The sequence below is a fragment of the Leptonychotes weddellii genome, chromosome 11 (genome assembly GCF_054177405.1).
Source record: "Leptonychotes weddellii isolate Sample4059 chromosome 11, ASM5417740v2, whole genome shotgun sequence".
In the NCBI taxonomy this organism is placed as follows: domain Eukaryota; kingdom Metazoa; phylum Chordata; class Mammalia; order Carnivora; family Phocidae; genus Leptonychotes; species Leptonychotes weddellii.
This window is the reverse complement of record NC_138379.1, coordinates 82,188,371-82,215,745: the sequence shown is the minus strand read 5'-3', so window position 1 is coordinate 82,215,745 and position 27,375 is coordinate 82,188,371. Positions and strand designations below refer to the sequence as shown.

At 41.2% G+C, this 27,375-nt stretch overlaps 2 protein-coding genes across 4 annotated transcripts in view; both read right to left on the bottom strand.

Moving 5' to 3' along the window:
* MPZL3 (myelin protein zero like 3) overlaps nt 1-15,254 on the bottom strand; it is a 22,967-nt gene extending 7,713 nt beyond the window's left edge. For 2 of the 3 annotated variants that reach the window (XM_006741596.3, XM_031037082.2), the window contains exons 1-4: nt 13,498-15,254; nt 6,017-6,183; nt 3,060-3,270; nt 1,323-1,488 (exon numbers count right to left, since the gene is read on the bottom strand). In XM_006741596.3, coding sequence (XP_006741659.2) covers nt 1,323-1,488; nt 3,060-3,270; nt 6,017-6,183; nt 13,498-13,570 — 617 coding nt within the window. In that variant the 5' untranslated portion in view covers nt 13,571-15,254. Of the gene's footprint in view, nt 1-6; nt 1,219-1,322; nt 1,489-3,059; nt 3,271-6,016; nt 6,184-13,497 lie in introns of those variants that run through there. The other variant, XM_031037081.2, reaches the window with a different exon arrangement.
* Nucleotides 15,255-15,404: 150 nt separating this feature from the next.
* MPZL2 (myelin protein zero like 2) lies at nt 15,405-26,031 on the bottom strand. The gene is made up of 6 exons (XM_006741598.3): nt 25,806-26,031; nt 24,645-24,811; nt 24,159-24,369; nt 21,283-21,430; nt 17,908-17,983; nt 15,405-16,376 (listed from the first exon to the last, which is right to left on the bottom strand). The coding sequence occupies exons 1-5, from the start codon at nt 25,861-25,863 to the stop codon at nt 17,920-17,922; spliced, it is 648 nt and encodes a 215-aa protein (XP_006741661.1). The 5' UTR covers nt 25,864-26,031; the 3' UTR covers nt 15,405-16,376; nt 17,908-17,919.
* Between the last annotated feature and the right edge of the window lie 1,344 nt (nt 26,032-27,375).

Genomic DNA, 27,375 nt, shown 5'->3' with positions numbered 1-27,375 from the left:
CCTGAGTGACTGTAGCTTATTTAGAGAAGAAAATAAGCTGTGTATCTGGCACTTGAAGTGAACGAGATGAAATGTCAGGGAACAAGGGGCCTGAAGGTTGGAGCATAAGGAATCTTGTTAGATCATGCTTAGAAATAGACATCTCAGTATTTCTACCAAGAGCCCTTGACCTTCTGGGGGGGCCACAGATTCCTATAAAGGGCACTCTCTCTCCCATGAAGCAAACGTGCATGCACAAATACACATGTGCACACATGCACAGAAAAAGAAAATTTTAGACCCTTCCCAGGGAAGACTTCCCTCCCAAGAAGACAATGGAGAATCAAAATGGGTTTTATGCAGACTTTTGTCACCTGTTTTTAGTAGATTTATTCCTAGGGAAAATACGGGACCATGCCTGCTCACTGCCAACATGATGTTTCATAAATGCCTTTGATAATCACAATCCAATTAGGCCCTCAGAGCATGTGCTGACCAAGAACAGATCTTGGTTATTTAAATGGGTTTTGCTGTCCAAGACTGTTCTTAAAGCCTTCCTCATTGCTTAGGCATTTTCTGTTGGGACACATCAGTTTGGTGACAAAACGAGAAGAGAAAAATAACTGACTTGTTAGAAATTCCTGTTAATTTTGAAAGAATGTGATATCCACTCCAGAATTTTTATTTATTTTATTTATTTAGAGAGGTGGAGAAAGAGAGAGGGGAGGGGGAGAGGGAGAGAGAGAATCTTAAGCAGACTTCACGCCCAGCATGGAGTCTGATGCAGGGCTTGATCTCACAACCCTGAGATCATGACCTGAGCCAAAGTCAAGAGTTGGACACTAGGGCGCCTGGGTGGCTCAGTCGTGAAGCATCTGCCTTCGGCTCGGGTCATGATCCCAGGGTCCTGGGATCGAGTCCCACGTCGGGCTCCCTCCTCAGCAGGAAGCCTGCTTCTCCCTCTCCCAGTCCCCCTGCTTGTGTTCCTGCTCTCGCTCTCTGTCAAATAAATAAATAAAATATTAAAAAAAAAAAAAGAGTCGGACACTAAACCGACTGAGCCACACAGGCGCCCCACCACTTTAGAATTTATATGCAGAACCATAGATAGTACAATCTGATTTCCAAAGCAGAGACAAGGACCCTACATTCACCCCTCCATCTCTCTCCCCAAATTAACATCCACTAGGTTCACCTCCAACCTTCCTTCTAGTACTCCTCGGCAGAACGAAACTTGGCCTGGGAAGAAGGAAAGGGGTGGATTCAGCCCTCTGGGGACTATCCACCAAGCAGGGCTCTGAAGAGGAAAGGGGTTAACTGCTCGGGGTTCCAGCTGAACTTACTCATCTGAAACCTCAATAGACGACTTCTTATAGCCAGACTTGCTCATCTTCTGCAGCCCCGCAGACTTCCTCACCATCCTCACAAGCAGCAAAACCACCACCACGGCTGAGGGCAGGAAGACAAGGACAGAGAGGAGCGCCACTGAGGAGAGCATGGTGCCAAAACCTAGAGGAGGAAAAAGGGAAGGTGAGAGGGAGGGACGTGCAAAAGGGCCTTCTTTGATTGAGCTAGATTGTACTTTTGCTCTTGTATTTCTTCTGATTACAACAAGAATTCGTTGTAGAAGAGGTAGAGAGTGTATGGAAGTACAAAGAAGAACAAAAATGCACCCGTAATCCCACTACGTAGGACTGACATGTTGGTATCTACCCATTCGGTGTTCTTTCTAGGAGTATGTGGGTATGGGTCTGCAGATAGGGAGGACAGTGCCTAGCTTTAGAAGTATGGATCATATTTTTATGGACTATTTCTAAATTCCTTTTTTTATGTAATATATGATAAATTTTTCCCACGTCATTAAAAATTCCTTCCAAGTGTTACTTGGCTGCATAGTATTCTACCATACTGAGTAATTTACTGAACCAATTTTGTAACGCTGGACATTCAAGCTGTTTCCAATTCCTTGAATCTGTAAGTTACATTATGATGATCATCCTTATGCATAAATCCTCATATTTACCTCTATTTCTTTAAGATAAAATTTAAAATGGGATTCCTGGATCAAAGGGCGTACATTTTTTTTTAAAGATTTTATTTATTTATTTGACAGAGAGAGACACAGCAAGAGCAGGAACACAAGCAGGGGGAGTGGGAGAGGGAGAAGCAGGCTTCCCGCAGAGCAGGGAGCCCGATGCGGGGCTCGATCCCAGGACCCTGGGATCATGACCTGAGCCAAAGGCAGACGCTTAACGACTGAGCCACCCAGGTGCCCCAAAGGGCATACACTTTTAAGGCATCTAATACAACCAAACTTTCTTCCAAAAAAACCATACTACTTTCTACTCAGCCTGCAGCATGAACATGCCTGTATCGTTGAAACCTTGAGTTATCCTCTTAAAAAAACAAAGAAGAAAAAAGAGAGGAGGAAGGGAGAAAGAAAGAGGGAGAAAAAGACAGACTTGAGAAAGACCTAGGAGATGATAAGGCTTTTATAACGAACCATAATGCAGTTCTGTATCTCTACATCTTTGGTTCAAATCCAACTGAGAATTAGACTGACCACTCAGTAGTCACCCGAGAATAATGTAGGAAAAAAGTCAGTCCTTAACCTACTTTCCTGCATTTTCATGCTAAAAGGAAACTGCTGCCTTTTGTAACATAAAAGAAATGTGCTGCCTCCCATCATTAAAAAGGGCACCCTTTCAACACATGGGCAAGAAAATGGCCTCATAACTGAGGGTATGAACAGACTGGGGAAATCAAATGACTTCTATTTCACACAGATAACAAGCCTCCATTTACTTAGGAGTCTGCCATGCGTTCCACAAGACCTCTGGACACCTGAAGTTAAAATGAAAAATAGATAACGGGGAAACTATAACAACATTTGAATAACAACTTCAGTTTGCAAAATCAAGACTAAGAAATTCATCCTAATAGACAATTCAGGATGGCCAAATGTTCCATTGACTGACTGGCTTTCAAAGACGGGTAGCTGTGCTTGTCCTTGATCTCTCTGGTAAGTAGCATGATAGTCACAGAGCCCGGCAGAAGAAAGTTGGTGGCAGTTAGCTTACCCCTTTCTGTGACTGTTAGCTCCGTCACAGGAATATTATGGTGCACATCTGGGGGATTCTTCACAGCACAGCTGAATGTCCCATTGTCCTTTAGGGTAGGGCTGCTTATGCTTATAGATGCATCCCCTTTGTATACATCTCCAACCCAGGAAATTCGATCCCGAAATGTACCTGCTGTGGTTGGGTACTGGAAGGACTGATAATGAAAAATCTAAAAAAGCAACACCATAACAAATGAAAAAAAAGAAGTTAATTTGCAAAATGCAATGAAAATGTAAAACTAAGTAAGTCCAAAATAAAACACAAATGCATAATGGGTTTTCTCAGTTGGGACTTTTTTTTTTTAATGTTTTGTTCACCCCCTTCCTATAGGTTAAAAGACAAGTTAATACAACTTATCAGGAAAAGGCCTGACCTAAGAGTCCTAGGATCCTAACTCCTGAAGATCTTCTAAATTCTCCCTGAAGTCCTAAAGCAGTAGTTCTCAACTGGGGGCAATGTGGGCCTCCAGGAGACATCTGGCAGTATCTGGAGACAGTTCTGGTTATCACAGTTGGGGAGAGTGGTACTGGCATCTAGCGGGTAGAGGTTAGGGATACTGATAAAAATCCTACAGTGCATAGGATAGACCCCTCACAACAAAGAATTCTCCAGCTCAAAATGTCAACAGTGCCAAAGCTGAGAAATCCTATTCTAAAGTAGCATCTGTTATTTGTGTAGTCCTTTCTGGTTTGCAAATGATTCCCACAGGTTTACTCAGTTCAGTTACTGAACGATACATGGGGCAGGTATGATTATTCCAAATTTATAGAAAGAGAAACAAGGCCAGAAACTAAGTGAGTTATTCAAAGGCACACAGGTAGTAAGTGGGCAGGGGAAGCTTTTGCTTAATCTCAAAATAAATAAAAGTAGGTACAATATAATCAAGCCTCTCTTGAGTTATCTATCTATCTTGGCAATTAATAAAAACCCCAAGCCAAAGGCATGATCAGGACTCAGTGAATGTATGTTGAATTAAAACGGTGCTACTTCAGATTGATGATCAGACACTTTGTCACCAAAAGCACCTCATTATGTCTGGTGGTAGGCCAGGCAGGTACTACAAGAAAACATGATCTTTCTCTCTTATTCAAGGTTCAAGGCTTTCTTTCCTCTTTCCTCTTTCTTTCCTTTCTTTCTTTCAAGGCTTGGTACCTCCCCATGTACAACCACTAAATTGCCCAATTTTGAAGAGCAACTTCCCAGAGAAGATGTTGAATCACTTATTAGTTCATTTGTTCGTACATTCATTCAACAAATATTTAGGGCTCACCTACTATGTGCTAGGCACTGTGTTAAGCAAAAGGACATAGTGGGAGCCAAACAGGCACAGTCCCTGCTCTCACAGATTTTACAGTCTAATGGGAAATACAGACATTAAGAAATAATAACATGTGTGATGAGTGTTCCAAAGAGGGAGGTAAGGGGCCTCTGCCTGGCTCTGTCAGTGGAGCAGCAACTCTTGATCTCAGGGTTGTGAGTTCAAGCCCCACGCTAGGTGTAGAGACTACTTAAAAATAAAATCTTTAAACACACACACACACACACAAAGAGGGAGGTAAAGAATGCCTACCACTGATTATCAGCATCTATATAAAAGGGTTTGAAACTCCTTACTGACCAAAAAAGGCCTGCTGTGTATCTTCAAGATGAATACAACCTGTAAGTTCTGAGTTAAATTGGTGATACCCAAATCCTTGCCAACCGATTAGCCTGACAGAATCCTGACTGACTTGACCTGGACTGTGACAATCACGTAACGTGACTTCAAAGGTCCACTGATTCCAACTTGCGTGAGCTTGCTGTCTGACCAGCCTCCCAGAAAACAGCACCATACAGGAACTGCTGTTTGCAATTAAGGTTTCTGACCGAAGAAGATCCCCCACTGCTTGCTCTGTCCTACTTTTGGCCAAGGAGGCAAAGTCAAATAAGGCCAGCCATAGTTTTCTGACCACTCGAAATAAAGTGAACTATTTTAAATCTAAAGAAAAGGCGACCATGAATACAGCCTAGCTGCCTTCGCTGGAGCCCCCTAGCTGGCTCCTAGCTATGTGGCATTCGATAATGGGTCCTAAAACAAAACTCAAAGCTTATATATTAAAATCAAAGAGAAAGTTCTCCAATGAAGGAAACAGGATAAAAGAATTAAGGATACTTTCAAAAATACAATCTTACATACAGCTACAACATTCACATTCTTGACAGCATCTATCCTGAACTAAGGATATTGCTGGAAGCATAAAGAGAAAGGGCTTTTTATAGCACTGTAATCTTCAATTAGACATCCACAATGGGATATGAACCATAAATGTGTTTTATATGTGTGTACAAAGTATATTGTTTCTAATACTGCAAGACCATCTGTCACCAACAGCATCTGTCATCCACACAAGGTGCCACCATCTCCTTCAAAAGGAACCATATAAATCAATGCAGATGTTTATACACTAGGAGACGAGGCCAAGATAAATCTACAGAGTACACATATACCAACAGATACACCCATTAAGACAACCTCATACCACAGGAAATGAGCAACTTTATGAGAAAAGATGTCTATGACTGGGACCTATAGAATTTTTCTATCCAACAGTCCTGGAGGTACTCTTTTTAGTACCTTGAATCTGAAAACATGCAGAAGGAAACAACAAAGGGGAAACAAAATTAAACCACATTTCCTCTGAGTTTCTGACAATTTTTTTCCTATAGCTTATTTACAAGATTCTCATATGGAAGAATAAAAAAAAAAAGCCCTACGTGACCAAATGAATGCCTTCATCTTCTTCTATTTATACAGAAGCTCATGTTTGATTCTAAGATGAGAAGGCCTGAGGTATGCCTGGGACCTGGAATAAAAGGATTCCAGAGCTGTTGACCACTTTAGACTCAAAGACATTTCCTTAATAGGAAACACTCACTGATTCTGTACGACTGCTGCTGGGGGGTCGGTAGGTCCAGTCTATGGTGAGTTTGTCAGTGACAGATGAAGTCGACTTGAAGGTGCATTTCAACTTGATCTTCTCTCCTACATAACCCCAGACGTGGGCATCTGCTTTAATCTCCAAGGAAAGGACAACTTGAACACCTAATCAAAGCAAGCCCAAACATTTAAAAGGTATGCATTTAGGTGGGATAGATAGATGTGAGTGAGCAATACAGAGACACTATCGTTTTTCGGGCTCTCAGAGGAATAAATGAATATCTTCTCAGGTAGGCCCAGAAGGTCAAGGAGCAGGTATCTGCATGAATCAAGGGTAGTATTTTTGTCATTTTACAATATTAAATCGCAGAATGAATGGTTGGGTAAAAATCTAAAACCTGATCACACCAGCATTTTTCCAAATACAGACTTGTGGTTAAATGCAGTACAAACAAGTGGGTCCGCCCACAGCAGCTAAAAGGCGCTGTGCACCCCCAGACACACTGACACCCCAGGAATTATAGCAGCTGCTGTGGTCTAAGGGACTTACCCCCGAGGACAGCCTGGCTATAACCTGAAGCTACCACTTTCTCAACCACCAGCAAAATGAGAACAGGAAATAAGAAAGGAAATTTTTTCAAAGAATTTTAGAAAACTGCCCCCAGGTTCTATCTAGTCGTGTTTTATCTTTTCCTCTCTTAAAGCTGGTTAATGAATCCTGCATCCATTAAAAGTAAATCATGGGGTGGAAAACAGAACAATTTAATGCACTCTAAAATGTAAAAATATCATTTTTAAATGCTCTAGAGATTTAACTCTTGTCAAAACAGGCTCATATATCCAACTTTGGCATTCCAGCTCCCCCAAAAAGAGCTCCCACTTTCTTCTGACCAATCCCCTTTCAAAAAACACTGAGTAGAAATTTATCTTCCACAAGGGAGCCAATTTTTAGGAAAGTCACCAGCACTTTGTTTTTACTGCTTTCTTCTCCACTGCGACAAGCCCTGATTCTTTTGGCAGGCCAAAGGCACACAGAGCGGCAAGGATTTAGAAGAGGGCAAACCCACACACAATCCACACACCCGCAGTCCCCCTAGTCGAGGCAGGATGCAAATCCCAGCACTATGGCTTGCTGGCTCTGTGGTCTCAGCAAGTTAACTTTACTCTTCAGTTTCTCACTCTGGTGAGAATGATAATAACAGCACTTACCTTAGAAGGTCAGTGTGAGGAATAAATGAGTTAAAACAGGTGTAACACTGGAAAGCCTGCCTACCCCAGAGTAAGTGCTCAGTGCACTTCTTCAGTTCTGCCTACACTCTCTCAACCTTCCCCATCACAGACACAGTTATGAGTCATCAACACCTTTATCTCTGTCTGCTTTGAATCGTTTTTCTTGCTCACCTCAAGACAATCTAGTCTGTTCACATTCTTCTTAAAGGGAGGAGACCAAGACTGAGCTCAAAACTCTAATAAGCATCTGACCGATCCCAAAGATGAGGCTTACCTCTGTTTCCTCCATACCATCCACTCTGACTTTGCCACGCTAAACTTGTCGTTCTTTCTATGACTTGGCAAATGCTGTTCCCCTGCCTGGAAAGCCTTCATCCTTCAGCCCCTACTACCCCCTTCAGCCCACTCCTGACCCACCCTACACACAACTCAAGCTCCAGCTCTAAAAACTGGAAGCTGGAAATGGATGGATAATCCACACTCTCCCCATACTATTCCTTTATCCTAAAATTCAAGTGCAGTGGAGAGATTTGAAAGCATGGATTTAGAATTAGATAGACCTGGACTTGCGTTATAGCCCAGCTACTTTCTGGCTGTAAGATTTTAATCACAGTCACCTAACCTGTTCAAGTTTCAATTTCCTTACTCAGTAAATGGGAAGAATGACAAGACCTACTTCACTGGATCACTGTAAGGATCCAATAAGATTAAATAAGATAATACATAAAATGCTTGGCACAGCATCTGAAAGAGAACCTTTCAATAAATGTTAGCTGTTATTATTAAAATGAACACCACAAACATTCAAAAACCTTCAGTAATTCCTTCTTGGGCTATAGAATAAAATCCACATAGAGACAACCTGGCCCCAAACTTCTGCCACTCCACCCACCTACTCATCCCATCCCTTTCACCATGCCCAGAATGTCTGCCATTTCCCAAATTTAAACTTTCATGCCACTGTGCCTCTCCCTGAACATGGCTTTGTCTGGAAGGCTCTCCCCATTTCTACCAATCCTACCTGTTCCTACCATACCACAACCCCCCAATGCTCACACACCTTCAAAACCCTGTTTCAAACAGCAGACCCTTCTGTAATGCCTTCCCAAATTCCCTGGTGCAGTTCACTGCTCTTTCTTCTCTGTTCTCATAACAGTTAGCACATAATGCTATTCAAGCACATGTACTGTTGATTGCCCTCAATTTGTAAAGACTATTTCCCCTGTTACACACAAGCACCTAGAGGGCAAAAATTCAGAGGGAAGGGAGCAGACAGAGACTGAGAGAAAGAGGTGGACAGGTCACCAAAAATTCTAGTATAGGAACAAAGTGTGCTCATCTGTCACCCACTCTCCTCCTCTTTTACAGTATTCCCAACATTCTTAAGTCCTCTACACTCCTCTCTTTCCAGTGCACCCATTCAGGAAAAGCTTAACCCTAGATGACCACTCCTAGCCTGTGGCTGATATACATTGAAGGAGAAAAATCACCCAAATGTACAGATAGTTACCATAAGAAATTCATGGATTCCATCTATAGCTGAGCCCTTAAAGAGGCATGATGACCCTTTAACCAGCCTCGGTCAGCTCCTCTTTCTGATTCCTCCAACCTCTGCCATTCTCACCAACCTCCAAATCCCTCATTCTCAGAAGAAAACATCTCCTCTTACTTTTTCAAGAAATGTAAGGCTATACACACTGCCCAGCCATGCACTCTCCTGTGTCTACACCCATCCATACTTCCAATCTGAAAGTGTGTGGTATCCCTTTTCCTATGCTAGGCCAACCCCTTATGTTCTGCCCTGGATCCCTCCCCTCCAAGCCCTGCTTCAGCAGAAAAACCCTCTCTACTGTCTTCAAACTCTTCCTTTGCAGAGGGGCTCTCTTCCCCTTCAGCCTCTAAACACAAAGAAGTCTCTCCCATCCTTAAAAACAAACAAAAAACAATAAAACAAAATAATGATGATCTTTCCTTAACCCTGCAAAACTACGTGTTACCAACTACTGCCCTCTCTTTCCTTTCTAAGCCAACTTTGTGAAAGAGCAGTGTACACCTGGCATTTCCATTTCCTCCCTTCCCATTCACTTCTGGGCCCCTATAGTACAATAGAGACTCAACTAACATTTCTGATAAAAGGCATCATGTCTTAAAAGTACAAAATCCAAGGGATAAAAACTCCAATAGGTACTTTTCTATCCTGATTTTACTGGCTCTCTCTGATGCAGTGACTCCTTGCTCTTCTCAATCCTTCTCTATCCCAAGGCTTCCATGACAATACTCATTCATTCACTCACTCTTCAAACATATAGTTACTGAGGACCTGTTTTGTGCCACCCTCTGAGCCTGGAATTAAATGTGAGCAAAATAAATACACTCCCTGTTTTGGAGCTTAAAATACAGCAAAAGTTCAACACATTAATCAAATAATCATAAAGACAAATGTATAATTACAAAATCTGATAAGTACTATGAAGCAAAGACAGAGAGTGACTATGAGAACTGCACCAGTTATGGTAGAGGAGTAGGGAGTGGTTAACGAAAGCTTCCCTGAAGAAGTTACTTTTTGAGTTGAGCTCTGAAGGAAGGGTGACAAGGTGAGGAAAGGGAGAGTATTCCAGGCAGAAAATACGGCATACACAAAGGTCCTGTGACAGGAAGGAGCACAGTCAGCCATGGAACCAAAAGTAAGGCAGTATGACTCCAACACAAAAAGCATGAGAAAAAGAAAGATGTGGCTAGGAGGTAAGCAGGAAGCAGATCATGCAGAACCTCAGAGGTTTGGGTCCTTATTCTTAGAGTAATGGGAAGCCATGAAAAATACCTAAATGTGGGACTGAGGGAGAAGAGACATGATGAAGTTTTCATTTTTTAAAAGATCACTCTAGGGAAGACACTTAGGAGGAGTCGAGTAAATATAAGGAGATTACTTAGAAGGCTACTACAATAGTCAAATGAGAAATAAAGAAAGCTTGAACTAAGTTGGTGGTAGGAGACATGGAAAGAATTAGGAGGACAATACTTACAGAGTAAAATCAGCAAGAATTGGTGGTAGATTGGATGTGGAATGTTAGGGAAACAGAGGTGGCAAGGATGACTCCCAGGTTTCTGACTTGGTAATACCATTCACTGACATAAGAAAGACTAAGAAATACCCATCGTGGCAGGGAAGAACATGAGCTTGATTTTGGATAAGTTTAATGTGCCTCTGAGATGGCCAAGAGATAATGTCAATGGATGGCTGGTGTAGGGCAAAGGTCAGCAAACTATGGCCTGTGAGCCAAATCTAGCCTACAATGTCTCTTTGTAAATCAAGTTTTATTAGAATACAGCCATATTTATTCATTTATATATTGTCTCTGGCTGCTTTTAAGTAGTTGCAACAGAGACCATATGGCCCATAAAGCCTAAAATATTTATTCTCTAGCCTTTTACAAAAGTTTGCCAACCACCAACCCTGGTTTAGAGTAAATAAGAAATACATGGGTTACAGTTATAAGTCAGAATCTCATTAATGTCCCTCCAGCTAACTCTGCACACTGATTGTCACATACACACAAACAAACTCCACATATGATTTAAGTTAACCCAATCAAAGTATACGTTTCAGAAAATTTGCTTGGAAAGTTATTTAATGTCTCTATGTCTTGTTCATGTTCCTCTCTATGTTGGAATTTTACTCATTCCCTATCTCTAACTTTTCTTTCAAGATTTAACTTTGGTGGCACATCCAGGAAGTCTTCCCTGTCTCCTCATGCAGATTAAGGGCACCTCTTCTGTGCTCCCACATTTCTTAGTACCAGATTCTAAAATTATCTGTTGACTTGTCTGTCTTCTCCAATAGACCCTGAGCTCATCAAAACAGAAACTAGCACATTGTCGATGCTCAGTAATATTAAACTGAGCCAAACCAACACAGTTTCCTTTTTATGAAACAAAAATTATTGCAAAATAAGCATAAAAACTACAAGTTCTGAGCAAAATTTGGTTACTGGTAAGTACACCATTAATAAATCTACCTACCAACCAACTTCTTGTTAATATGTTTGAATTCCATATTCATGAGCATGATTTTGCCACAAAGTTATCAATAAGTAAAGTCATTTTGCTTAAATCTAAACACTGGAGAAGTGGGTCTTAAATGTACAGAGAAAAGCAAGATCCATGGATGAACTAAACTAATCTACATGTCAGGATGTTGGTTCCCCTTGGGAGAGAAAGGATAATGACTGGAAGGAAGTATAAGGAAGGCTCCTGGAATACCAGTAACATTCTATATCCTGATTTCAGTGCTGGTTACCCAGGTGTGTTCAGTTTCTAAAAATGCATTAAGTGGTACAATTACCATATGTTCATTTTCTCTATATATATATTATACCGAAATTAAAAGTGTTTTACAATCGACAGATGTAAACTCATTTGTCTACTCCACTCAAAAAAATAAAATAAGAAAAAAATTACTAATCCACTGTTACATTCATCTAGAAATTTTCATCCTAGGCCTAATGTGCTTAGGGTTATTTATCTTTTCTCCGGAGTAAAAAAACATTCTTGCCAGGTCAAAATAGCCAACAATAGAAATACTCATAAAAATTAACAATTTGTTTAATTTGGGAGGAAAACAAGAAAATCACATTTAAATATATGTAATTTTATACACAGAAGGAATGAAAAAAATATGATAAAACAAAACTCCCAGCTTTGTACACCCAATTTTCCAAAATACAAATCTGTCAACATTTAGTTCACAAAAGTGCACACTTAAATGGAGATAAGTATAAGAACCCTAGGCTGTCTAATCTATTGTTTCCATGTACTATGACAACTGATATAACAGGACCATGTTTATAACTTGGAGAATTCAAACAAGCTAATCACTTAATGGGTGCTATCTTTGAAGAGGAAAAGCAAATAAACACTGGTATGAAACCAAAGTCTACTGCCTAACATTAAAAAAAAAATGGGTGAACCTTGAAAACATGCCAAGTGTAAGAAACAAGTACATACGGGTCATAAGATAAATTTTTAAGTTCGAATTAGTTGGTCTGCTGTCTTTGGTGGACGCTTTTCAATGTGAAATGACATCAAGTTTAAGAAACCACCCATCATTTCTAGAATTTTTTTTTTCTCAATAGGACAATATTTGAATATTTGTGAGAGGGAGAGGGAGATGAAACCGGGATTATTTGGAATGATAGGTCAGCCTAAATATTATATTGCAAAAGAATTTAGCTGAAAAACTGGACACTTGTGATGACAGAGTGCTGGGAGGGATCAGGGAGTGTGTCGGCAACATGAATATTAGTCATCAAATAAATAACTTCCTGGCCTTACCTGCTAAGATTTAGAACAACTTAAGTTCTTTACATCAAAGGCCCCCTTCAGAAATTCCCACTTCCCCACAGGGAAATTTTATGAAGTTAACAATTCACTCTGATCCTAGCTCTACTAACACATAATTTCCTGAGAAGACACACACATACACACACACAAATCCATAATTGCACCCTAAAATGAAGGTAATTAGGTTGGGCTGAAATTTATGCAATTTGAAAACTGCATGAAAGCAAAACTTATCCCAATCCTAAGACTATGCCATAGTGTGAATACTGTACTTATGATATCAGTTAATAGATTAAAAATTTTAACAGAGTTTATATGCTTTCTTGTATTTTAAAAATGTTATTAAAACGCTACAGCAGTTGCGTTTTCCTCAACAAAATGCGTCTCTCCTGTAACGAAATCACAGCACATCCTTTCAGTGACATATAAACATTTTACTTCCAAGGCCCTGACAATCACCTACAAAAAAGTACCAACAGTCATGATTTTCTTTCCCAAAATTACTGAGACAAACTCCTGAACACTAGAACTACCCCTTCCTAATCAGAACATACAGGCCACAAAACCACAGCGGAGTCAACCGCTGGTAACTCATCACAAGATAGCACGGGGTGACCACAAAGCCAGCGCCCTCCGTGGTTCTAGCACGTTGTGCCATCACCAGAATACAAAGCAGTCACGCAAGGTGGTCGAGCTCCCCAGGGCTCAGGAAAGCACTGACAAGCTGCCAACGGCCCTCAAGTGGGTGGTGAATACAAGAAGAGAAAACGCTCCCCACACGGTCCCACTTCTCGCACTGCCAGAAGCCGTGTGGGGGCTTTCCTGAGACGCCCCCCACCGGAACCGGAAAACCGACCATCTTCCCTAACCCCCCGACCGGAAGTTGGGGGACCCAGCCGGCGCTCTCACCCTGGAAGAACAAGACGCCCAGCAGTGGGAACAGAGCGCAGCCACGGCCTCCAGCAGCTCCATTCTGCTGCATCCCGACAGCTCTCCGGATGCTTGCACACCTTGTTTACGGCTCCCGGTAACCACACAGGTGATACCGGAAGTGACGTCAGGGCGGGAGGCCGCGAGAACACTTTAAAATGGCGATTTGAAGTTGCCATAGGAACGTGGCATCTTTCCAGAGCCACACCTGAACCTGCTCGGACCCGCGATTTTTTTAAGTCTCGAGTGAGAATTAATTGTTCTCTTTTGCTTGACAATGAAGCCACAGACTTTGGAAAAATTACAATTTATTTTTATGGAATTCTGTCGTACTAGTCTTGATCCCCCGATTCTCTTCAGAAGTCATTTTTTACTCCCTACAGATTATTTTATTTGAACTATCTCAAAATAGGTTTCTATAAATTTAGAGTTAGAAGAGACCTAGGAGATTATACAGGATCAGTCAGTAAATATGTATTAGGCCTTCGTGATGAATGTGTACCTCAAGTGTCTTTGGTTCGTGTTTTGTGGGTAGCTATCATAGCGCCCAGCTCAGTACCTACATAAATTGAGTATTTATTAAACTGATGTTTACAGTGGCAATGATGAAATGACTACAACATATAATACAGGGAAAAAAGGAACTCTTTTGGTGGGAAAAGTGAGCAAGTAAGCTTAATAAGCTTAATAAGCTTTCATTTTTCAATTCCCATTCCGTTACCAGACGTGAAAGCTAGTGATTTTCTCTATTGAGAAGGTAATGTAAGAGTACCGAACAGAAGAGATGATACCCTTCCTTCAGAAGCGTTCCCAAACTAAGTAGTTTGTCGTGCCCAATTCCCAGTTGTCCAAAGCAATGTGGAAATCCATATACATTTATCCAGTATAAACTAATTTTATCCATTATTGGCTTCCAGACTCCCTCCTTCTAAGGAAACTCCTCAGTAAAGATAAAATATATAACCATCTGTTTTTTGGTACTTGCTGTGTAAAATGTTTAGATTTGTATATAAGCAAATTATATAATTGATAATTCTTTATTACTAAAGGTTATTTACAAATGTGTTTAAGGCACAATAAAAAATAAATTACAATACAAAAGTTATCTTTAGGAAGAAGACACTGAACAACAGGGTCATATTAACCCCTGAATATTTAGCCAAGACACAAGCTACAAGTTTTACTGGAAAAGACTTTCCATGAGTTTTTAACCACTTGTTCATTACACTTATGGAACATCATCCAGGCCATCTGTTTGAAAAAATATTATGTTATTTTCAAAGGCTGAATTATGGAGAAAAATAGAAAATGTGAGTTAAAGGTAATATAGACCCTAAATCTAACTTTTAGTTTCAAAACTAAGTATTAAGACTACTTTTTTAGTGTAAAAGACAAAATGAGACAGGTATGGAATGAATCAGAATCAAGGTTCATATGTAAATTGTACCAACTATTTTAAAATACCCGAAAAAAATATCAAAGTTCAGCATCTTTAACTACAGGTAACTATTTGAAAATTCCAGTTTGTTAAAAGAAAGAACATCTTTGGCCCAGTCAGTAAAAACTGAAAATATTAGACTATAAAGATGGGGGAGAGGGAGCAACTAAACTTTCAGATGTTTTGTACATTTTGAACAAATGCTGCTATAGCTTAAGTTTGGAAAGACAATGGGAGATTAAACACTTTAAAAAGCACTCTTCTTTCCATAGCCCACTTATAAAGTTTGCTTTCTCTACTAGTATAAGGGAAAAAACGAATAAAGTTGGTTTCATATTATTAGTTTTGGTATTTCTTTGCCCCATACCAAATCCTCCCTCCCACAAAGTAAGCAAGTAAATTAAAGCAAAAATAAGATAAAGAAAAGGAAAAAAAATAAATATCATCATCCAGTTCTCAGAGCTTTATATAACACTGTACAAAATTATCATCATATAGGTTGATTTTTTTCACCAGCCCTAAATTTTTACAGTTGTAATGTACTATTTCAGAATCCTTCCATGTAACTGCTTAATGATTCCAGTCTGCAAGTGAACTTAGATTTTGTTCTGTTGTTATAGATAACTGAATAGTAAGCTAAACAGTATTCACCGCTCATGAAAAACCTGCACTTTTGGTTGTTTTTCACAACATAGAAAAAAAAGGGTGACAAGTGATTCATCCTGGGGTGGCATTTGTCAATCTATAAGCATTTATAAACTTTTCTAGCTACTCTGTGATTTAGATTTGTGCTATTATAAAACTTGGATCAACAAAACAAAAAACATTATTTAGGATACTGAAACAAATTCAATAAAACAAGATGTGTCCCATACTTAAGGACAGCCAGGAAAAAATCAAACTGTTCTTTTAACAGTTTGAACTTAAGATTTACTGTTAATCAATCAAAAACAGCTGGGAGAATTAGCTCACTTTTAATTAAGAGTGAGAAGGAAAGAGTAAACACATTAACTTAAGTAGCAAAAGTGCTACTCTAAAGAAACTAGTATGTTAAAGGAAACGTCATGACAGACAAATTGGCTCTCATCTCATTTGATACCAATGTATGTGTGTACAATTAAGAATCCACAAGGAGTGTTTAAGGGCAAAAATGTAGCTTCTTAGTATAAAAGGCTAATAATGGGCATTTGAAAAATATTTGCACTTTGAAATTAAATAAAACCTTAGTAATAGACTGTGTGTGAGTTTGTTGGTATCTGCTCAAGAGGGCCTTTGCCAGCTCCAGAGAGATGTTGCTCATCTAGATGGTTATGTACTGCAGAGCTGCTTGGAAGACAGGTCACAACTGGAAAAGCCAAAGAAAAGCTTCCATCAACTTCAGCTTATCCTAAATTTCTTGTTCTTGGGAATCTTCAGCTTTCTGAAATACAAAAGTTTAAATGGATAATGCATTTGGGAAGAGTGCATAGAGATACCTGGAATTATGAATTACACATATATTATTAGATATGTTCGCCACTGTGAAGGAAAATATTCTTAATGTACTTGTTCTCCTAATTCAACTTTTAAAAGATGTTTCCTGATCCTTGTTACATAGTTCTCAGTGTCAATTTCCTTAATTTGTAGCCTCTGCCTTGCATGGACACTTGGATGATCCATAGCTCACTCACACACATGCATGCCTTCTCTCTCTCTCTCTTTCTCTCTCTCTCTCCCCTTTTATTATAAACAAATCAAGCACACAGAAAAGTAGAAAAGACAGTGTATAGAATTCACCCATTACCTAATTTTAAAGCATTTTTTATATTATTTGCCATATATTTATTTGGTTTTTAATTTGTTATATATAAATACATATATAAATTTATATATAATAAATGTATATTATATATAAATGTATATTTAAGATAGGGACATTCTCTTCTATAACCACAAAATCTTTATTATACCTAATAAAAATTAACAGTAATTCCCTAACATTATCCATTTTCCAAAATTTTCATATTCAAGACTCCCAACTGCCCTCCCCACCAAAATCTTCTTACAACTAGTTTGTTAAAACTAGTATCCATCCAGTGAGGACATCCAGTCACATTGCACTCGATTGTGTTAGTTCTTTAAATTTCTTTTCATTTCCATCTTTATTTTCCATGACCCTGACTTGTCAGAGAATCTGCTTGGCTTTAAAAAGACAATAGCCCTTGGTAAAATCTCTCTCTGATACTAGATTCTTCTGGGTTTACAATAGAATCATTTCTCTCCATATTCTATTTTATAAATCCTTGAGGGCTTTCCCTGAAGCTTTAGTTTACAAAAATGTGACTCTTTTTGCAAATAATAATAGTGGACCTGCTTCGGAGAATAGGAAAAATTCTGATCATATGAAAAATAAATCATCTTACCCTTTAAGCATAATAAACCTGAAAACTAGAAAAATAAAGCTACACACTACTAAAATTAGATTCATAGTCCCAATAACTAGATGAAAGGAGTTGAAATCAATTCCAAGTAGTATAAAAGTTCCGCCAAAATGTCAGACATACCCATTGAGTTATTCTCTTGATGCCACAATTGGTTTACAATAAAATAAAACAAGCAGATATTGCTTCTTTCATTTAAAAAAATAAAGATTTATTTACATGTTGAAAGTGAATTTATTATTCTTGGTCAGGGTAAACAACCACCAAGCCTCAAATAATCTTAGAATTCTCCCATCTTCCATGGCAGTAGGGTCTCACTGCCTCATCCTTTGCACAAAACACACTCAAAGAGGAAGCTGTACATGACACTAATAGAAGACTTTTATCTCCCCGACCCAGCTCCTCTAATTTCATGTAGAAAACACCTAACATCTAATTTCATGTAGAAGTCCTAAAATCTGGGAGATCCACATTAGAGATGGGCCAGACAAGAAAGCTAAGGAAAGAAATCAACTCATTTATGAGCCTCACCATCTAAGAATGTTAGTCTGTGTCTTCTAAATAAATGGAGACCTTTTTTTCTTGGTTGAGCCTTTCCTCTTCTTTTCTGTAACAAAGAAGTAGAAACCAATGTCAGGTGAAAATGACAAGAAGCAAGGGAGGTAAATCTTAGAAAGAAAGCTTTGAGCGATGTATTTTCTCCCATATTTTGGGAAGCATTAAATGCATCTGGGAATAGATCCAAGCTTACAGAGAGCTAAACCACCAGTGCCATCTATCTAATAATACACATGCCTCCACGTGACCCTGGGTCTCTGAACGTCTACATGCTTCAGAATACTTTTAGATGGGGATACAATTTGGGAACCTGAAGGACTTAAAGCAGACACCTTAGTTTATCATTAGTTCCAGCCTCTAATCCCACTCCTTATTCGGAAAAGAAAAAAGAAAAAAATCTGTGTTGACCTAGAAGCCATCTTTATTGCTTTGTAGTCAAACCCTAACATCAGAGTTGGGTTCATTGGGCTTCTTAAAATCAATTCTATTTACTTCAGTAAATATTTCTTGAGGAAAGGAAACAAATGGTGCTGGGACAACTGAAAAACTGCAATTGCAAAAGAATGAATTTGGACTCCTATGTCACTCCATATACAAAAATTAACTCAAAATCAATCAAAGACCTACTGGAAGAGTTAAAACTGTAAATCTCTTAGAAGAAAACAAGCATAAATCTTCACGACCTTGATTGAGTTAGGCAGTGGTTTCTTAGATATGACACCAATAGCAGAAGCAACAAAAGAAAAAATCGATGAATTGGACTTCATCAAAATTAAAAAGTTCTGTGCTTCAAAGGACATGAAGAAGAAAGTGAAAAGGCAACCCACAAAAGACAACCCAACTTGTAAATGGGCAAAATATTTGAATAGATAGGTCTCCAAATAAGATATGCAAATGGCCGGGACACCTGGGTGGCTCAGTCAGTTAAGCGTCTGCCTTCAGCTCAGGTCGTGATCCCAGAGTCCTGGGATCGAGTCCCACATCAGGCTTCCTGCTTAGCAGGAAGCCTGCTTCTCCCTCTCCCACTCCCCCTGCTTGTGCTCTCTCTCTCTGACAAATAAATAAAAATATTAAAAAAAAAAAAGGTATGCAAATGGCCAATAAACACATGGAAGGATGCTCAACATCATTAGTCATTAGGAAAAGGCAAATCAAAACCTCAGTGAGATGCCACTCCACGCCCACTAGGTGGCTATAATCAAAAGGTCAGACAACAAGTGTTGTCAAGGATATGGACAAATTAGGGCACCTGGGTGGCTCAGTTGGTTAAGCGACTGCCTTCGGCTCAGGTCATGATCCTGGAGTCCCGGGATCGAGTCCCACATCGGGCTCCCTGCTCAGCGGGGGGTCTGCTTCTCCCTCTGACCCTTTTCCCTCTCGTGCTCTCTGTCTCTCATTCTCTCTCTCTCAAATAAATAAATAAAATCAAAAAAAAAAAAATATCTTGAAGGATATGGACAAATTAGAAGCTCATATGTTGCTGGTGGGAGTATACAATGGTGTAGCTATTTTGGAAAACAGTCTGGCAATTCCTCAAAAAGGTAAACATAGAGTAACCATATGTTCCAATAATTCCACTCCTAGGTATATACCCAGGAGAGTTGAAAACATATGTCTACACAAAAATTTATAAATAAATGTTCATAGCAGCATTAGTCATATTGGCCAAAAAGTAGAGAAAATCTAAACGTCCATCAATTGAATGGATAAACAAAATGTGGTATGTACATGCAATGGAATATTATACAGCCATAAAAAGGAATGAAGTACTACTACTATACGCTCTACATGGATGAACTTCGAAAATACTATACTAAGTCAAAGAAGCAGACATAAAAGGCCACACTGTATGATTATCCATTTATATGAAATGTCCAGAATAGGTGTAGAAATGCTGGCCATACTGACTCCATCTTTGACCCACCATCTTATTGTAGTCTGCTTGATGACCTCTTCAGGGCTACATGTCCTAGAGTATTGTATAAGATGTAATGTAAAAGATAAATGTTCAAACTCCACACTCACATTCCAAAACCAGAATGTCCAGGGAGCCTATTCTGGATTTCAATGGGCCCATTAAGATACTGGTGCAGATAACATAGTTTTCTGCAGAGCCACAGGTGGTGCCACAAGGTCTGTTAAACGTTAGCGATCAATCACATGTATGCGAACACGCCCCCATACATCCTGCTCCTTTAAAACCAGCAAACTAGGGGCACCTGGGTGGCTCAGTTGGTTACGTGTCTGCCTTGGGCTCGGGTCATGATCCCAGGGTCCTGCTTCTCCCTCTCCCTCTGCCTACTGCTCTGCCTATTTGTGCTCTCTCTGTCAAATAAATAAATAAATAAAACCATCAAACTAAAACATGGGACTTCGGAGGTGACTAGCTGTGCTGCTGTCCAGATGGCAGTCCTCTTGATCCTCCCTGTCAGTAAGTCACTCAGCATAAAACTCTGTGTATTCTATATGGAGTTGCCTACTTCCTTTTCGTTTCAAAGTGCCTTCTCAGTTTGGGGGCACTTTACGTTCTCCTCACCTTTGAACAATAGGCAAATCCATAGAGACAGAAAGATTAGTAGTTGTCAGGGGCAGGTGGAAGGGGACAATGGTGATGGCTAAAGGGCATGGAGTTTCTTTTGGAGGTGATGAAAATTCTGGAGTCAGTGGTGATAGTCACACAACTTTGCGCACATTAAAAAGGTGAATGTTTATGGTAGGTATATTTCATCTCAAAAAATATACATATTTATTGAGCACCTTCTATCAGCATGGCTGACTTTCCTAGGCACTGATTGGTGGCGCCCCTGCTGACTGCCCAGTGGTCCTTACAAACGTACACTTTACATTAAAAGTAAAGGCATGTCCGGGGCGCCTGGGTGGCTTAGTTGGTTGAGCGACGGCCTTCGGCTCAGGTCATGATCCTGGAGTCCCGGGATCGAGTCCCACATCGGGCTCCCTGCTTGGCAGGGAGTCTGCTTCTCCCTCTGACCATCCCCCCTCTCATGCTCTCTCTCTCTCTCTAATAAGTAAATAAAATTTAAAAAAATCAAAAAAATAAATAAAAGTAAAGGAATGTCCTAGAAAAGTTTTATATAAGCAGATTCTGATAATATCAAATCCTCCATAATAAAGCCTATAATGAAATCTTCTGTGAAATTAATTAAGAAAGCTTTTCTAAAGTTACTAAATCACACCCTAATTTATCCATCCTGTGAATTTGAATTCTTTCACAAGACTTACTCAGAGTGAAGAACATCTGTTCAACAATCATTTAGCCCAAGTGTAAAATACCAAGAATCATGATAAAAGAGTGTTAGAAGAAGACTTCCCAGAACTGCGCAGCCTTACGGTTTTATCTCCACCACTTTATGAGCTCTCTCAGCCCAGCGCTTCTTCCGGAAATGCTGGACAAGGACCACCACAATTACTATGATGACCATCAGTGCACAAGCAGAGCCAATGGCCAGGGCCAGGAAGTAGATCTCAGAGAAGCGGACTGTAAGGAAAAAAAGTGGATCTCATGTTTCTAAAAAGAGAAGGGACGTGATGAAATCTAAAGCGAGAAGAAGGATGTACTTTCATCATTAAATGCAATCTTCCTTTCTCCTACCGTATTACCTTGTGAACTCTAGGAGCAATAAGAAAGCTACACAGACTACTTTAGTGGTTCTCAAACTACGGTCCCAGGAGTAGCAGCAACACTCTTAAGAACTCTGAAATGCAAATTATCAGGCACCTCCAGAATGGCAGGGGCCAGGCCATCTGTTTTAACCTGTCCTCCAGGTGATTCTGATGCAGGCTGAAACTTGGAGAATTACTGAGCCAGTTGAACCACCTCGTGGGGTTGCTGACCTCATCAAACCCAGCGCCCAAACTGTTTCTCCTCAATTCCCTCTCACCTCTGGCATTCAGTCAGTCATTTATTCCAATTTATTAAGGGCCTACTATGTTCAGACATTGCAGTGGAAATACAAAGCCAAAAAAGATATTACCTTCAAGGAACTCATGCCCACCAGGAAGATAGGCAAATAAATCAGTAACTATAGTCTAGTAGACAAAATGAAACAAGAGGGAACCTAGAGGGAAAGGTCCCTAAACCAGGCAGAATCTGTGAAGCCTGGGTCCCGTGTCTTTTAGTCAGATTTCTGATTTAAACTTAAGTAAACCCAGGGCTCCTGAGTGGTTCTGTCGGTTAAGCATTTGCCTTCGGCTCAGGTCATGATCTCAGGGGTCCTGGGATCGAGCCCCGAGTCCCTGCTCAGCGGAGAGTCTGCTTCTCCCTCTCCCTCTGTGCTCTCTCTCAAATAAATAAATAAAATCATTTTTAAAAAAAATTAAATAAAGGGACGCCTGGGTGGCTCAGTCGGTTAAGCATCTGCCTTCGGCTCAGGTCATAATCCCAGGGTCCTGGGATCGAGTCCTGCATTGGGCTCCTTGCTTGGTGGAGAGCCTGCTTCTCCCTCTCCCTCTGCCTGCCACTCCCCCTGCTTGTGCTCTCTCTGACAAAAAAATAAATAAAATCTTTAAAAAAATAAAAATTAAATAAATAAACTTCAGTAAACCCTCAGAGCCAGAAAAGACATTAGAGAAATGTCTAGCCCAGGAGTTCCCAGCCTGGAGTCTGTGAAGGAGGACAGGGATAGAGGGGAGCCATAAGCCCACAAACTCCATGTCATTTTGTGTGTATGTGTACATTTTTCTGGGAAGCAGAGACATGGCTTTCACTAGATTCTCAGGGTAGTGATCACAGTATGTGTAAGAACCATGTGTTCTTGTCTAACCTGTTCATGCAGGTTAGCTGCAGATGAATTCAGAAACTGAGGTCCCAGGACATTCCAATACGTCTTTCGGTACTCAAATGACTTCTCCAAGGTCACACAGCCCTATTGATGGGGCCCCCGAAGGATGATACTAGGAATGAAAGGAGGGAATCCTACCACTTTACAGGCTTATACATTTTGGGTAGTAATATTATGTGTTGGTTAAGAGCACGCACCAGAGAGAGTTAGATCAAAATATTAGCTCCACCATTTACTAGCTGTGTGATTTGGGGTAACTAATTTATTTGAGCCTCAGATTCTTCAGGGTATTAAATAGGGGTAACAATATCCATTTTTTGAGTTCTTATTTAAAAAATTCTATTCCTGGGGGCACCTGGCTGGCTCAGTCAGAAGAGCACACAACTCTTGATCTCAGGGTTGTGAGTTCGAGCCCCACATTGGGCGTAGAGATCACTAAAAATAATAAAGTAAAAAAAAAAATTTCGTGTAAATTTTCCATGCTGTGCCAGCGCATAATAAACACTCAATATGTGGTAGCTATTATAATTTTCAATGCAAATATTTTTTTCAGTGCAAGTCAAGAGTTTGGGGAATTTTTACATCTATTATCTCATTTTATCTTCACCATAATCCTTGCTATATTATTCTCACTGTAAGGAGATAAAAAAAGATTTATTGACAGTTGGTAAATGATAACAGTGGCTCAAACCCAGATTTACAACTCAGAAGTTTTATGGTCTTTGCTTTTCGTTATCTGGCAGTTTCCAGGTTTGCCTTTACAGGATTGCAAGCAATACAGTACATTCGTTTAGAGTACAGCTTTGGAGTCAAAGATGCTTGGGTTTGAGTTCTAAATGATTCCATGTATCAGCTCCATGAATTTGGACAAGTGACTTAATCTCTGTGAGCCTCAGTTTCCTCATTAGTAAAATGTGGAGCACTAAGAGCACAAGAAGCTGATGTGATATATAAAGATTAATGTATGCAAAGCCCCTGGCATGTGGGAGTACTTAATAAAGGAGAGCTGTTGTTATTGGTATCTGCCGCCTAGGGTAGTTGTGTGAGTTAAACGAGCTAGTATGGGTCAAGTGCGGGACACTGCCTGACACAGAGTAGGTACTCAATAAGTACCTGGTGAATAAATGAGTGAATGAATGGATCTATTGTTAGTCTTTTATCAGAGAATTGCTTCCTCTCTCTTTTCCAATCTCAATGCCATTTCTGTAACAGATTCCCTGGTCCGTTTGCTTAACTTCGTGTTTCTTTCCACAGCCAAACAAAGCCTTTCTCTTTTTACCCCGCCACTCTTCAGTCTCCCTCTGTGGATTGCGGATCTGAAGGGCTAGCCCTGCTCTCTACCCTTTCAGCCATCACAAAAGATTACCCCTCTCTTTTCTACAAGCTCTTACGCTTCCCTAAACCGCTTTCCCCTGCCCGACCTACCAGTGTGCACGACGCTGAGCCGAATCTCCCCTATCAGCCCATCAACGTCAGGTGGGTTCTTCACCTGGCAGGTGTATGTCCCATTGTCACTAAACTGCAGCTTCCACAGGATGATGGAGACATCGTACCGCTCAGGGTTCCCGTCCCAGACCACCCGATCCTTGAAACGCCCACTCATGGGTTTGAAGGGATCCACATGGTAGTAGAATACCTAGAAGGGAGAAGTGGCCAAAGGTCTTCTTCAGTACGTGGGCAAGGAGGCTGAGATGGAGGGAGCCAGCCTCACTGCCCCATCTGCAGCCCTCCCCCAAGAACCTCGTGCTCTCCCGTTGATGGACCTCTCAGTTCTGTCTCTCTGTCCCAAGAATTGTTTCTCAGCTTTGCCCTGCACTTGTTGCTAAGAAAAGCACAGGAAGGGCAAAGAGAAACAGACTGGCTTATTTTCCCAGCCAAGGGTCTCCCGGCCAATGACAACAATCTACTTACAAACTGCTCAGGCCCCCCATCTCGAGGCCGGAAGTTCCAGGTCACTGTCAGAGCATCACCCACAGGGGCAAAGCTGGAGAAAGTGCATTTTAGCCGAACATCTGTCCCATTGACAGCCTCTAGCACTTGGGAGGTGTAAATTTCCACTGCAGCTATCGGCTCAAGGGCTGCCGCAAAGAAAAGGAAAAGGGAAGATGTGGATTAAGACAATTTCTGCGGACACTGCCAAAATAAATGTCTGAGTGCTGCACGAAACCGAATTGAGATGCCCCAGCTCTCAGACTTACTTCATCTTGAGTCTGCATACTCCCACCTACATGCACCTGTGGCCTTCGCATGCCACAGAACTAAAAATACCACCCAGCGAGACTTCTTCGTGCTCACTTTCGCCACGGTACCATACCCCAGCCTCACGGTACCCACTGCAAACTGTTCTAGCAAACTGTAGACGTCGGCAAATAAAATTGAAAGCAGAAACAAACAAATCAAAACTAATCATAACATGAATTAGACATGTATTCAGATTAAGCGTTATGTATTGTGTGTATCGTGGTCCCCTCTAAGTTGTCCAGAAAGGGTCCTTGTTAGGTCATGATTTCATACTGTTCCTAGTCTTCTGCAGAAATTGAATTCGTCAACCCAGGCCAGCTTCTGCTTGCACGCCTGGAACCTCTATACCACGTGGCATTTTTTTTACCGTGATATTTACACTGAGAACTTGCACGTTGGGCCAGTTTCAAAATTATGGAGCGGGGGGTGTGTGCTCTCTCCTGAAATTCTCAGCTTTTCCAGGGCTACTGCAAGTCCCAGACAAGACCCACACACAGAAATCCCAGTGCCAAGTCCTGCCTGCAGTGGGAGGTTGAGAGTAGCCACACGGAAAAAGAAACAAACAAAAAAGGGTTTGTAACCTGAGATTAGAAAGCCCTCTCTGTGCCCGAATCACTAGCAGCTGAAACACACCTAAACCTGTTTGTCCGAAATCAGTTCTCCAAAAACAACCCACCAACTTCAGTTTCAAAGTGAAGTCAAAACCAGAAGGGACTGTCACTGTGGCTCAGGCTCCCCAAGAGAACGCTGGCGACTTGGGAGACACTTAGCTAACTCTGGAGGGGTAGGCAGGGAAGGAGCGAATGCTGAGAGAAGCCCGCCAGCCCTTACCTGTGAGCTGTATGCCAAGGAGAAGCAGCCCAGCACACGAAGGGCTCTTGCCATACATGAGGGAACCCAGCCCTGGCCCCGGAGACCAGACCGGGCAGACCGAGGGCTCCAGCTCCCAGCCAAGGCCACGCCGGTAAGGACGAGCGCCGCGTCTTCCCCAAGAGAAGAGCCAGTCCCTCACCTATTGGGAAGCTGAGCACCAGTGCCCGTGACTCATCCCGGCTCTGCTGGTGCACTTCGCTGGAATGAAAGGTGGGGCCAGCTGCCTACTGCCCTCCTCCCTTTCCTCCCTTTCCTCCCTCCCGCCCTCTATGCTACAAGCAGTTTGCACTTAGTTCCAAGCCCTGCAGTCTGCTCTCTAGGTCCCAGTCCGTCTGACGGGGCTCTGGCCTCTGGATGGCCTCAGAGACAGCCAGAGGAGCTGGTACCAGCCTGGAACGGCCCAGCAGCTTTGGGTTTGGCCCCCCGCACACACTGTTGTTTTCTAAGCAGGCTTCTCGCTGGCCTGGGAAGTGAATGTTGAAATCTCCTCGCAGTGACTCTGCTTCCCAAAGCACCTCCCTGGGGCCACAGGAGCCTAGACCGGATTCACAGGACCCCAAAACAATCCGAATGTCTCAAGACCCACTCCGGACAAAAAGTCCTACAGCTTATACCCTCAGTTTTTAGTTAAATGTTACCCACATGCATCTCTGCGCCTTTCCTAGCTTGTAGCTTTCTCCTGACACACCCCTGAAATAAACGGACCCAAACAAATCTTGATGTTTAATGACCCCTTCACTTTGAAGAACTTTAAGAAGCAGGACATGGTCCCTGCTCATTTAGCCTACTATCTCAATCCAGTTCACCTCCCCAATATTCCCAGGAAGCGTTCCCATTTTTCCAGAGAGGATACTAAGAGCCCAGAGAAAGTAAGTGATTTGCCCAAGGTTGCACAGCCAACAGGTCGTAAAACTGGAACTTTTCTGACTCTTAAGTCTAATGCTCTTGCCGCAAAATTACACCCAAAGTGAACCATGGACCCAGAGGACTCTCAAGGAAAAGGTTTTCATAATAACTTTTCTGTGCCTCAGATTTCATCTGCCATTTTTAGGGCGGCCATCTGTCCGGAAAAATCTGAAGAGCTGAGGAATTTAGATGAGAAAAGGTGCCTCCTTGTCTGGAAAGAGAGTGGCTAATTGTGCGAGATTAACAAAGCAGTGTTGAGAAGCAGCAGAAGACAAAGGAAGATTACACCTGAAGTTAAGAAGTAGGCTTGAGCAGGAGTCTAACCCTCAACAGAAACGAATTGCCCTAATCCCCAGATTAGCAACCTAGAAACTCTGGTGATTCCTGACATCTCCTCATTAAACCCTGGAATGGAGAAGTGGCCAGAAAAGGGAGGAAGGGTCAGGCTGACTGGAAAAGGTAAAACCTCATAAAGACGGAAGAAAATTCCACCAAGGGAGAGGCAGATTACAGAAGTGGAAAAGAAAAGCAGCAGGAGAAAGATGTCATGATCATGTGGGGAAAAGAAAAGAAAAGAGAGGAGGGAGGGAGGGAGAACGAAAGAAAGAAAGAAAGAGAAGAG

Excerpts from the sequence above, each read along its gene's own strand:
- MPZL2 (XM_006741598.3), bottom strand. The coding sequence starts at position 25,863 with ATGTATGGCAAGAGCCCTTCGTGTGCTGGGCTGCTTCTCCTTGGCATA. Across the intron at positions 21,431-24,158 it reads GCTCAGCGTCGTGCACACTG|TCCGCTTCTCTGAGATCTAC; the intron begins GTAGGTCGGGCA and ends TTTTCCTTACAG. Across the intron at positions 17,984-21,282 it reads AAAGTGGTGGAGATAAAACC|AAAAGAAGAGGAAAGGCTCA; the intron begins GTAAGGCTGCGC and ends TCTTTGTTACAG.